The 13,801-nt window shown below is 38.1% G+C and overlaps 1 protein-coding gene across 1 annotated transcript in view; it reads right to left on the reverse strand.

Moving 5' to 3' along the window:
- Nucleotides 1-13,801, reverse strand: part of IMPL1 (myo-inositol monophosphatase like 1) — a 93,686-nt gene that overhangs the window by 20,913 nt on the left and 58,972 nt on the right. The window contains exons 7-8 of the mRNA XM_088953622.1: nt 5,459-5,557; nt 5,262-5,375 (exon numbers count right to left, since the gene is read on the reverse strand). Of these exons, the coding sequence (XP_088809748.1) occupies nt 5,262-5,375; nt 5,459-5,557 (213 nt within the window). The remainder of the gene's footprint in view (nt 1-5,261; nt 5,376-5,458; nt 5,558-13,801) is intronic.

The following is a 13,801-nucleotide window of genomic DNA, read 5'->3' on the forward strand; positions in this document are numbered from 1 at the left end:
GCCCGAAAATTTACTTTACACCCAGACGAGGTTTGGCCTGAATACCCAACGACCTTTTGAAGATCACCCTAGCTACTGGCCCATTAACTTTTAAAGAAACAGAAAACAGATACCTTTTGAATACCCAAGGACCTAGTTATTGGGGATAGGATTTCAGAGAGCAAAATTTCAACCAAAGAAGTAACAATATACAACTTATCTCTTATCCTTAAACCTAAAATAGAATGAACTTATACCAAAATCATTATCATCTAAGCCTTGTCCAAACTATATGGGGTTGGCTACTTGAATCCTGTTTCACCCCATTGTGTTCATTGTCATGCCCATTTTTAAACCATAGGTCCTTAAATCATTTCCTACTAGTTACGACTTCAACCCATGTCCTTTTTTCTCTGCCCTTAGCTCTTCTAGCCCTTCAACTTGTAGCAGACTTCTTACAGGTGTTGTAGATAGTCTTCTCAGAATCAAAATCATAAAGCCAAAAATTCAGGTTGGTTGCACTACCTCAAAACCTCCTAGGGATAGGAATGCAAGACGTCTAAAATCACCCTAGCTACTTGAAATATTGCAACTAGGAGATAGACAAGCATGTCGAGATTTTCACATGCTTGAATTATTGAGTAATTGAAGCCCTTCAGTACAATCCACATTTGTTTGCTTCCACTTTTTTTTATCAGCAAAGGGAAATTCATTAATTAGTTAAAAGAGAAGAAGTACAACTGCTGGAATAACTTTGAATTTGATACAACAGATTACATTTTTGCATAGAATAAAATAGATCTGTCCACACCCTGTCAAGCAAATGCATCTGCCAAAACCCGTTTGCAGTTCTTCTAACCCAGCTGAGCAAAGCATTAAATCACTAGCTGTGAGTCACCCTCAATCTCCAAATCCCTAACAAAATATTTCACTATTAACTGAGCTAGCAATGCCAATTGGTCTTGAATACAGAGCCACCACCACTCCTTGGTTATTTCTAAAAACACCAATACCAGCCCTTCCTAGATTGCCAATAGAGCTACCATCAAAATTTAGTTTCACTTTATCGGTCTTTGGAGATTCCAGTCCATTATTAACCTGTCAATGTGCCTTCCCGAATGTGCCACTTCAGCCCAAGACCTTACAGTCATTGGTAGAAAAATCCCGAAAGAGCTTCAAGGTGTTTACCTGATGTGTAGTTCTGACTGTTATAGTTTCAATCAATTCCTCCTTGGATATACTTTTTTCATTAAAGACCCTTTGGTTCCTTTCTTTCCAGACTGTCCAAAGAAAAGCTTCTCATACTGTCCTCTACATAATTCTTCATCTTCTGTTGCCTCAAGAAGTCAGAATTGAACAAGCTTACTACATCTTGTGGTAGGACTCATCTACAACCAAAGAGAGAACAGAAAGATTCTCAAAGGCAAGACACAAAGGAACAGGAGATTAATAAATGAGGAATAGTCTCACCACTAGCCTTGTGAAGAATGCACACGAGGAAAGAGGCATTTGTTAGGCCTTTTTCTCTGTAGCAGGTCACAGGTATTAATCTTCTCAAGGAACACTTCCAACAAAAACCCTACTTTAGGAGGGATGGGTTTACACCAAAATTCCTTCATTGGGAAATCTACTCCCAAAGGTTCCGAAGGCCTTTTTTCGTTTGCTTTCACTTTCACTTCAAATTTGTTTCTTATGTTACACTAATGTATTTTGATCTGGATTAATAAGCTATTTAACATTTAATCTTTTTAATCCAGGTTTCCATATTTTATGTATTGATTATCTATTTATATTTTGAATTAAAAAATTGTATCTTGCTTTGTTCGGATGGTAGGTATGCTCACCTTGGCCACTAGAAGGCTCTTGAGCTTTTCTTGCACCTTTAGTTTTTAGATACTAGCTATTGGATAGTGATGGGAGTGGGGAGGCTTTGGATCCAAAAGAAGAAAGTGCACACAAGGATAGACCTGCTTGTCTTACTTCCCAATTTTATTATGAAGGTATAGCTAAACGGTGATTTAAAGGGGATCACCACATGTGACACAAAATCCAACTTTTAGGAGGCTACTGCTGCAGCTAGACTACTTGAATCATGGAGAATGAAATCATTATTCCAGATGTAGAAGACCGAAGAATATGGTCAGATGATCAACTAAGTTGAATTTTGATGATAGCAGTGAAGGTAATGCAGGTCCATCAGGTGTTGAAGAGAAAGTTATTGTTTTATTTTCGGGCTCTATTGGTGTAGGTGACTTACTTAGAGCTGATATCTTAGCAGTAATGGAAGGGGTGAAAAGAGCAAGGAATTGAATATCAGAAAACTCATTGTTGAAGGCAACTCAAAGCTGGCCATAGGTTGGTTACAAAAAGAGAATGGAACTTGGAAATTTGTAAATGAAAAAATAAGTTTAAGTGGCTGACCGAGGACATGGAGATAAAGATGAAATGGGTGAAGAGAAGGGCTAATTCTTTTACTGATGCACTTGCAAAACAAGGGGTGGGAAGGGATGGTTTATTTCGGGCTCTGTTGTAATTTGAGCTTGTACTCGGGGAGGGTTAAGAGAGTTTACCCCTCCCCTTATATTCTTGTATCTGTTCCTTTTCTTATTTATTAATATAATAATAAAAGATTCTGTTATTGATAGGAAAAAATGAATATGGTCAGATGATCCTAAGGGTGAATTCTCAGTTTAGTTACAAGGGGCTGTAGAAATCACTGTAGATTTATCCAGGTTTTGGGGAAACCAAGTGCCTCAAAAGGTAGAACCCTTTCCATGTTGGTGACATTGAAGATACTCAAACCCCACTTGAGCCAAAAATCATCAAGTTGGCAAGGATGTGTTGTGTGAAGTGGAGGAAAAGATTGATAACTAGTTTCTTGTGTAATGTTGCAAAAAAGATACAGGGTTACTTTCCTCATGCATACAGAGTTCAATGGCGAACTACAATACCTGAATACCTATACTTATCCGATTGATACCAGATACTGCATGGATACTTATAGATGTACTTTACAGCATTAACACTTTTAAAGTATGTAATGTGGTATGTTTTAATAGATTGTACTATAATGGAGAACTACAATACCTGGATACCTGTACTTATCCGATTGATACCAGATACTGCATGGATACTTATAGATGTACTTTACAGCATTAACACTTTTAAAGTATGTAATGTGGTTTGTTTTAATATATTATACTATAAAAATATTTGTACATGGAGAGAATAATAGGGGATCATTGATTGTAGATCTTCAAAATTTTCTAGGCTTTAGTTGTTTATATATGATCCTCCAAAGAATAACTGACAAATATTAAGTTATTGATATTTAACAAAGATGGTCATCTTATACTTGTTAGCCTCATGCCACTTTTGTGTATAGAGAGGGTATATTCTCTAGAACCCTCTTCCTTTTCCAATTTGTTGGGCTATTTTGAAGAAACAGAATAGGCATATTTTAAGCCAAAGAGTTCAAAGGAAATGGTCATAACAAAAGTCTTTGGTTTCCTTTAAATAGTCTCCACCAATTGTCCAATTAGAGAAAGGAGTCAGCTTAACTTGGGGGTATAAAGGGAAATTCCATCAATTAATCGATGACGTGTAGAGGTAGGTGGAGTTGAAAATAAATATACATTTATAAACTGGCTGTGACGGAGATTTCATCCACCATACAAGGCTACACATTATTTTCAATTCTACGGTGGACCAGTGGTTAAACCCCCCCCCCCCAAAAAAAAAACTACAAAAGCAATCAACAAAGGTTTTCCACGTTACAATTTTGAAACCCCAGAACTTCCCCAAGACCCTCCCGTGTGATTTGTCTAAATTCTGGTAATACTAATACCCAGTCTGCGACAGATTTACTGATAGCTTCCACAATTTTATCCAAAATCCGTGATTTGTCTTCAAAAATTCTTCTATTCCTTTCCTTCCATATATTCCAGTAGATTGCAAATGGAATGCAGCTCCAAATCACCTTTGATCTCTTGCTTCCTCTTAACTTTGGCTATGAAGAAAAATCTCAGCAGAAGAAGCTGGATGATAGTCTCTTAGTCCAAACATGGCAGTGAACAGCCTCCACAAAAAGCCAGAGATCTTGCACAAGAAAAATAAATGGCTAACATTTTTCTCTTGCTCTTTGCACAAGAAGCACATACTAGCCATATTGATACCCTTAGATTTCAGATGATCCACAGTCAAGATACAATCCATGGCTTCAAGCCATGCAAATGCTTCAATTGTGGGAGGGACTGGATTTCCCCACACACCAACGGTGTGACTTGAATCTGAAAGGTCCCTACAAAGATAAAGATAGCAAGACTGTAAACTTCCCATTTGAGCATTCCCTCTACCATAGTTCATCCCTTGACTGAGCTGAAACTCTCACCTCCTCCAATTTCTCCAATAATGTAATGCATTCTTCAACCTCTCTATCCAACAAACGTCTTCTGAATTTTGGGCATCAAACCAGTTGATCCCTGGTTTCATAACAGAGACTGACAGACACTTCAGGTTCAGCCAGCCTATACAGCCTTGGACACAGCTCACTCAATTTGCCTATCCCACTCCAATCATCCTCCCAAAACGTGATTCTTGCTCCGTCTCCTACTAAAAAGCTTGTCATATTTTTGAATTCCTGGTTGAACTTCATGATCCCTTTCCATACACTGACCCCATAAGAAATCCCTCCTTCCCCTCCCAACCCCTTCCATAAGAAATCCCTCTGAACCTTTTCCACTATTTCAGCCACCCATGATGGCATCCTCAGTAAGGACACGTAATAAGTTGGTAAGTTTGAGAGAACACTTCAAATTAAAGTTATTCTCCCCTAAAGTAAGATATTTAGCTTTCCAACTATCCAATCTTTTCTCAATCCCCTCCACAATTGGATTCCAAACCACACTTGAGTTTGAAGGCCCACCAATCAGCAGTCCCAGTTAAGTAAATGGAAGTACCCCCATTCTGAATTGAAAGGCTTCAGCACATTCTACTAATACTTCCCTTCCAACTTCCCCTACTCCAATCATCACACTCTTAGACAGATTCTAACCCTAGTTCCTCTCGTATCTCTCTCTACTCGTTCTCTTTCAGGCAGAGACTTCTAGAGAAGATTTCTACCGGTTTTCTCTCTTATTTTATTCTATTTTTATTTAATTTGAAGAAACTTAATCTAAATCATGCTCAATTTTCCCCTTTCATATTTTGATTCTAAAAGATCTTCCTACAATTAAACATTTTGAAAATTTTAAGTGCAACTGTTACAAGGCCCAAGAGACTACCAGAACACCAGCAGCCATATCCCATGGTTTTAGACGATATTCCCAGTAGCTTTCCACAATTCCCAGTGCAACATGGCACATGTCCACTGCAGCTGCACCAAGCCGCCTCACTCCCTGTACATAAAAATGCAAGAAAATTATAAATTAACAAATGAATTCTCTTCTTGTGTGGAAAAACATCAGGATTTGAATATTACCCTGCTAACATCTGTAAATTCTTTGAATAAATCCATGTTTGTTGCCCATGCATCATCATGTTCATATCCAAATCCTGTAACAAGAAGAGAACGCTCCACCTAACAAGAAATGGAAGAATGTAAATCCATTGGAAATGGAAATTTGTCATAACATGTAGATTGTTTAATTATATGCAAAAGTAAAAAACTCTGCATGCTCTCGGCTACTGAAAGACTAATTTAAATGGTTCAAGGTAAGAGGCCAGACAATTAATGGTACCAGATATTCAATGGTCTACAGCAGCTACTAATGTACACTTCTCAACTCAATCCAACTGAGCCATAATCCCAACTATTTGGGATCCATAACATGAATCCCATCCCACCATGGTGCTCTATCAAGAACAATGTTTTATTATATCCCTAAATCTATTTTTTTTTAATTGGAGAAAACTGACAAACAAGAATTCTGTAGAGAAGATGGGCCGAATGGCCCATAGCCCACAGTTGTGTTTTAATTTTATGTTTATGTTCTGTTTTGTTAATGGGCCTTTTTCTTATGGGCCTTTTAACTTTAGTTTCTCTTATGTTTAATTAGCTAGCAGCCCCACCAAGGACTTACTTGTAATTGTAGAGAACACTAATGTGGACACCACTAAGGCAGTCCCCATTGTAATTGTAGAGAACACTTGGTGTATAGGCAGAAGAACCTATGATGCTGTACTGTGATAACTAGGCAGCAATTAACATTGCCCATAACCCAATTCAGCATGGCCGAACTAAGCACATTGAAGTGGATAGACATTTCATTAGAGAAAGGGTGACTTCTAGGGAAGTTTTGTCTCCCATACATTGCTTCTGATCTGCAGCTTGCTGATGTTCTAACAAAAGGTTGCAAGGTACAAACTAGAGCATGATCTACGCAAGTTGGGAATGTGTGACATTTACTCCCAACTTGAGGGGGAGTGTTGAGTTGGGCCGATTTCTAGTTATTGGGCCCAGTTGTTTTTGTTCTTATTTTAAGTTGTTAATTAGGATGTTGTTGGGCTTTAGGCCCATTAGCTTATGTGTTTTAAGTTGTGACTGTTCAGCTACTTTAGTAGCCTCCCTACTAAGGGCATTCTTGTAATATTTCATTCCTTTAAGTAAGTATAAAATATAATGAGGGGTTGGCGGCCAGAACTAATTCAATTCTGGTTAACATTCCACTCTTCCTTTCCTCTCCTTTCTTCTATACTGCTGAAACTCTTTATCTTCTTCTTTCTCTTCACAAGGAATTCATCCTGATTTACAAACAATGATTTCTACTGTTAGAATGCCCAAGGATAAAGGGGGTCTGGGAATAGGAAACATTTCACTTAGGAACTTAGCTCTACTAGGAAAATTGTTGTGGAGATTCCCGTTTGAGAGAGATAGGTTGTGGCACAAAGTCGTTGCAAGTATTAATGATTTGGTTGGAAATGGTTATGATTGCAAAAGTTGCCCCCCATGTTTCCTCACCTTCTCCTTGGAAAGCAATTTTTGAAATTTATCCAACATTCATTAATTCCATTCGGTTTGATGTGGGCTAGGGTAATAAAGTTCATTTCTGGGAAGACCTTTGGGTGGGAGATAGTCCACTCAAAGATCTCTTCCCTGACCTATACACTTTGTCAAACTTCAAAGGGGAAACAATAAGCATTTTGGGTAATCTTGGCCCAAATGGGGTCAATTGGAATCTGGGATTCAGGAGGGGCCTTAGGGAAAATGAATGTGCCTCTTTAGTCCAACTGTTGGATCTATTAGGAGAAGTTCATTTGGACCCATCCTTGGAAAATTCTAGAATTTAGAAAGGTTCCTCAGATGGCCTCTTCTCGTGTTCCTCCTTTAGTGTTCTTGCCACACCTAGCAACCCGGTAGGGGACTTCTTTGTAAAAGAAATTTGGAGCAAACCTATTCCCCCAAAAATTCAAGCTTTCAGTTGGGAAATTTTCCTTGGCAAAGTTAATACTTGTGATATGCTACAGAGAAGAAGGCTTTTTGCGTGCCTTTCTCCTCACATGTGCTCCCTTTGTAGGGAAAGTGGTGAGACCTTGACACATCTAATATTATCTTGTTCCTTTGTGCATCACATTTGGCATTCTTTTTGTTTTCTCTTTGGTTGCAGGTGGGTTTCCCCTCAAGATATGGTAGGACTTTTAAACCGAGACTTTTTAAGGCAATCAAAGAAAAGAGGGAGGGTTATGTGGAAAACTACAAAGGCAGCTATTTGTTGGGTAATATGGGAAGAAAGGAATAACAGAATATTTTTGGATAAGAGTAGAACAAGGGAGGAGGTAATTGACACAATTAAAGTTAAAGTAGCTCATTGGATAAGATCCTTGCATATCTTTCAAGAGTTCTCAATCACAGACATTATAAGATACTGGATAGAAGTAGTGCAATCTTCAAGAGTGAAAGAGAGAGTAAGGATGGAAATGGAAACTTCCAGATAGTAACAGGATTAAACTGAATTTCGATGGAAACTCCTTTGGAAATCCAGGACTGTCAGGTATTGTAGGAGTAATCAGAAATTCTGAAAGGAGAACAGTAGGATTGTTCTCTGGACCTATCGGCATGGGCAACTCTCTAAAATCTGAGTTTAACAAGGACTGTCAGGTATTGGAGGAGTAATCAGAAATTCTGAAAGGAGAATAGTAGGATTGTTCTCTGGACCTATCGGCATGGGCAACTCTCTAAAATCTGAGTTTAACAAGGATTGAAGATAGCTAAGCAACTAGGAATGAGGCATGTTGAGGTTGAAGGGGATTCCAAGGTGATCATCTCTTGGGCTAAAAGCAATAGAACTACTCCGTGGACTTTCAAACAAGTGATAAGGGAAGTGGAAAATAACGCAAGGGAGGTAGGCTGAGTTTAAATGGGTTAGAAGGAGTGCAAATGGGTTAGCTGATGATCTTGCTAAACAAGGGGCTTTGAGGCACCAACTGTTTTGGATTGCATTGTAAAGAGGGACAGAAATATGTAATAGTGTGGGAGCTCTAACCCCATGCACAAAGTTGTAACACTTTTTAACTCTAATTTCAAATAAAATTCTCCTTTACTGATCAAATAAAAAATGCTGGTCTTATAAGTGTCTCATAGAACTTTCCTTCTAGTTTCATCAATATATGTTGGTTACACAGCACACCATGCACCCCTCCACTTTTTTTCTTTTTTTATGACAAGTGACAGTAATGATTCATTCAAAAGAACTGCCATCGTGCTCACCAAAGAAGCAAGCCAAGAAGTACAAGACTAGAAAAATAACAAACAAAAAAAAACAAGAATAACAAATGCTAACTGTTACAAATTTCACCCCAACCCTGGCCAGCGCCACTCTAGTTCATCAATATATGTTGCTCACACAGCACAGCATGCACCCCTCCACTTTTTTTCAACAAGTGACAGTAATGATTCATTAAAAAGAACTGTCTTTGTGCCCAACAAAGTAAGCAGTAAACCAAGAAGTACAACACGAGCTCAGGGTCACAGAGCACAAAACAAAATAAACAGAAAATAACAAGCAAAGAAACAAGAATAAAGAATCCGATAAGCCATTGACACTTCCAGGCACCCACTTGAATGATCTATTCAAAATGGCAGCCACAAATTGTGCCTATCTCACCATTGGGCTGAATTCCCAGGGAATAATGCCTTTGGATCTCATACAACAAATTATAGTTTGGCAATCTCATACAACAAAATGACGGTCCAAACTATTAATAACTATGTAGTATGCTATGTAGTATGTGCCACAGGGGCACTAAAGTCCTTTTACTCTGTTTTTTTTTAAGTTGTGTCCCTGTATATAATAATAGAATTGGCGTCACCAACTACACACACACACACTCTCTCTCTCTCTCTCTCTACCTACTTTCTCCCTTCTTTCTCTACAATAATATTATATCAGAGAACAAGTACTTGTCGAGATACTATGGGCTGACTTAATTGAGAGTATTGTATCATCTTGTACCTTGTGTACAATATATATTTCTTCTTTGTATATCTCTTTCTTTTATGTTTAGTGGAGGGCAGTTTTGTCCTTTCTCTTGTACCCACATAATATATATATATATATATACACACCTTATTTGGGAGTGTGCATATTAGACACACCCTTTCATATTCTCTGTGCAGTTCAAGGTCTGTACTAGAGAATACCGAGGTCTATACCAGAATCCCTATCTAAACCTGAATAGAGGGATGCTATGATGGCTAAATTGGATGCTTTGCATAAGAACCATACCTGGGATATTGTGGATTTGCCAGAAGGGAAGGAACCAGTAGGTTACAAATGGGTGTTTACCATTAAATATCATTATGATGGCTCTATTGAGAGGTTTAAGGCCCGATTGGTTGCTAAAGGCTACACTCAGATGCATGGTATTGATTACCTTAAGACTTTTGCTCTTGTGGCCAAGATGACCTCAGTCCAGGTTTTGTTTTCTCTAGCTGCTACTTTTGATTGGCCTCTCCACCAATTTGATGTTAAACTGCCTGTTGAATGGAGATCTACATGAAAATGTCTATATGTCTTTGCCTCTAGGAGTGTATGGAAAGGAAATGCAAGGGAAGGTGTGTAAACTGTAGAAATCCATTTATGGTCTCAAATAGTCTCCTCGGGCCTGGTTTGAGAGATTCAGGGCTGCTCGTCTCCTTTGGTTACACACAAACTCAATATGACCATATCTTGTTTTTGAAAAGGAGTAACTCTTTGGTGACTTTTCGGATTGTTTATGTTGATGACATTGTAGTCATGGGTAATGACACCTAGAAGGTCAGTAAACTCAAAAGGTTTCTTAACTCTGAATTTGAGATCAAGGATTTATGAGATCTCGGGTATTTCTTGGGAATTGAAGTTGCTAGATCTAAGGATGGTATCTTCATTTCTCAGTGCAAGTATGTTCTTGACTTCCTTGCGGAGACTGGTAAACTTGGTGCTAAACTGGCCTCCACCCTATTGATCCCAATCATAAGCTTTCTGCTACCGGTGGTGAACTTTTGTCTGATAGGGAGTGTTTTAGAGATTATTTGGGAAGTTGTTATATCTCTGCATGACTCAGTCGGATATTTCCTATGTAGTGAGTGTTATTAGTCAGTTTATGCATTCACCCAAAGATACACATTTAGCTGCTATAGAAAGAGTTTTGTGTTACTTGAAAGGTACTCTAGAGAAAGGTATTCTATTTGCCAAGCATGAACACATGAAGGTGGAGGCATACACTGATGCCGATTGGGCTAGATGTATTGATGATAGGAGATCCACCTTGGGATACTGTGCTTTGGTGGCAAGGAACAACGTCTCATATAGGAGTAAGAAACAGTCTGTAGTTGCCAAATCCTCTACTGAAGCAAAGTACAAGGCAATGACACATGGTGTGTCAGAATTGTTGTGGCTATGATCACTTTTAGAAGAATTGGGAGTTGAGCATGAAAAATTAATGATGCTCTACTGTGACAACCAAGCATCTATCAACATTGCTCAAAATCATAGTTTTCAAGGCGACAAGGCGAGGCTAGGCGGTTGGGGAGCGCCTGGTTGCCTAGTCGCCTAGGCGACGCCTAGGCAATGGATTTCTTATGTTAAAAACATAGATCCTAGGGTAGTTCCCTAGGTACCATAACCATATTTCTTTATAATTATTCATGATTTTCAAAGTATAAATTTCATATTCAAGTGTAGAAAATCAACATATTCATGAGAAGAAAAGGAAGAAGGAAAATAAAATTCAAAAAATATAAGGGCTGGACCCTTATTTTTGTTATAGGAAAAGAAGAAAATAAAAATTATTGGTAGTAGTAGTAATAGAAGAAGAAAAAGAAGTAGAATAAGAATATATGGAAAAGGAAAATGTGCTGATTAGATAAAATTTTTAGTTCTTCCTTACTTATTGGTTCAGGTTTTTAACTCTTTGAGGGTTCAATACAGCATTTAGCAATGTTTGTGTTGATTAAACCCTAATAAATAAGAAAATAATAAAAATAAATTAGTATATAAACACACAAAATGATTATTTTAGTTTAATAATGTCTATTTTATAATTATAATCACAAAAAAGAATGAATAAAAAAGTACTTTATAGCAGGAAGTAGAAAACTATTAGGCGATTAGGCGAGGCGAGCCTCAAAGGGTGCCTTGTTGCTTAGGTGCCCGCCTAGGCGTCACTTTGACAACTATGCTCACAATCCTGTTCAACATGACAGAACTAAGCACATTGAGGTTAATAGACATTTTATATGGGAAAGAGTTACTTCAGAGGAAGCTTGCTTGCCATTTATTGCTTTAGAAGAGCAGTTGGTCGATGTTTTGACCAAGGGAGTTCCAAGTGGGAAACCGACACACTAGATAAGGCTTATATTATAAGCAAGCTAGGCATGATTGATATCTATGCTCAGCTTGAGGGGAAGTGTAGAGAGACTGGGCCAAATGGTCCCTAGTATCTATCCTTTTATTCTTTTTGTAAGCTTACTTTAAGTTCTTGCTTAGTTGGCCACCCACTTAAGGGCATACTTGTAATTAACTTAGTGAAGGAAGATTAGCCAAAAGGATTAGAGAGGAGAGAGAGGGGAGATTGAACTCTTCTTCTTCCTCTTCTTTTCTCCATCATCTTCCTTTGTACTGCTGTCTTCTACCTTTTTTCTACTTTTCTCTCTAATTTTAACCAAGTTTATATCAGTTTTAGAGGACTGATTTACTTCTCCATTCTCTACTTCTTTCTTTCTCAAAACCAAGACCTCCTTTCCCACAGTGCCTACACTTGGATAATTGACTCTAGGGCTTCAAAACACATGACTGGTAAATCCAATTTGTTTCAAGCATATAAACTCCTCTCCGGGAGAAATAAGGTGAGATTGGCTAATGGATCATTCTCTACCATTGCTGGTCAAGGAAGAACTCCCTTTCTTTTGATCTTACCCTATCTAATGTACTGCATGTCCCCTAAACTGCTTATTAATTTACTTTCCATTAGTAGCATTACTCATTCTTTGAATCGCTCAATAACCATTTTTTTCCTTCTTGTGTGTTCTAAGATTTGACCTCCTAGAGGACAATTGGTAGAGGCAATATGGTGGATGGTCTCTACATGTTGGGAAATAAAGTCGGACTTGTGGCTACAAAGTCTATGAGTCTGTCTAATAAGAGTCAAACCTATTTATGGCACAATTGTCTTGGTCATACCTTTTGAAACTGGTTATAAGTATTCTATTACATTGATTAATGACTACTCTAGATATACTTGGGTTTATCCCATGCGATCTAGAGATGAAATGCCAAAGCTTGTGAAAGATTTCCAATGCATGACCTTTAACCCAATTCCAAACTAAGATTCACATTTTTCAGTTAGACAACACAAAGGAGTATTTTCACAGTGATCTCATGGAGTTTGTTGCTTCAAGTGGGTCTCTTCATCAAAGTTCTTGTGCTAAAACACATAAAAAGAAAGAATTTTCATCTTCTTGAAGTTGTTTGTGGATTGTTATTACATACGCATGTTTTTTATTATGAGCAAAGAAATTCATTTATTGATTTAAATCTGAATTTAAGATACAATACTTCCCAAACCCTGTAATTAACCTTCTAGGGTCAACTTACCTAGTGGATGAATTATGAGTCGGAAATGACAATGGTGGATGAATTAATTAACCTTCTAAGGTCAACTTACCTAGATCAATCTTGTGTGAACAGTAGAATTTGGAAACCTTCCCCTTCTGGTGTGTTCACTTGCTCTTCCTTTTTTGATATCCTCATTCAATCATCAAACCTTGTAAGGAGCTTTCCTCCAAAGGAGATTTGGTGTCAGCCTATACCCCCAAAAGTTCGGGCTTTTTGTTGGGAGGTGGTTATCCAAATAATCAATACTCTAGATATGTTGCAAAGAAAAAGGCCAAATGTTTGCCTATCACCCCATGTTTGTAGCCTCTGCTTGGGATCTGGTGAGACGATCACACACCTATTGATTTCTTGTGCATTTGTATGCTTTATTTGGACTTGGTTCTCTTCTATCTTTGGTTGTAGGTGGACACCTCCCCTAGATGTGGCAAGCCTTTTTGACCCAAGCTTTTTCAGGCAACCGAAGAGGCGCAGAAGATTAATGTGGAGAGCCACAAGAGCAGCTATTTTATGGTCAGTTTGGAAAGAAAGGAAAAATAGAATCTTTTAAAGAGTAGAGAAATCCAAGGAGGCAATTGTAGAAAGAATAATTATTATGTCTATTCATTGGTTGAAAACTTTGGATTTGTTTAAGACTTCTCAGCTGAAGAAATTTACAGGAATTGGGAAGTGGTGGCTTCTACAACTTCCATGAAACCTATTGTGCAGGAATTGTGGTCCCCACCAACACAACA

Source organism: Nelumbo lutea, chromosome 7 (assembly GCF_056320005.1).
Source record: "Nelumbo lutea isolate HS-2025 chromosome 7, American lotus-T2T, whole genome shotgun sequence".
Lineage (NCBI taxonomy): Eukaryota > Viridiplantae > Streptophyta > Magnoliopsida > Proteales > Nelumbonaceae > Nelumbo > Nelumbo lutea.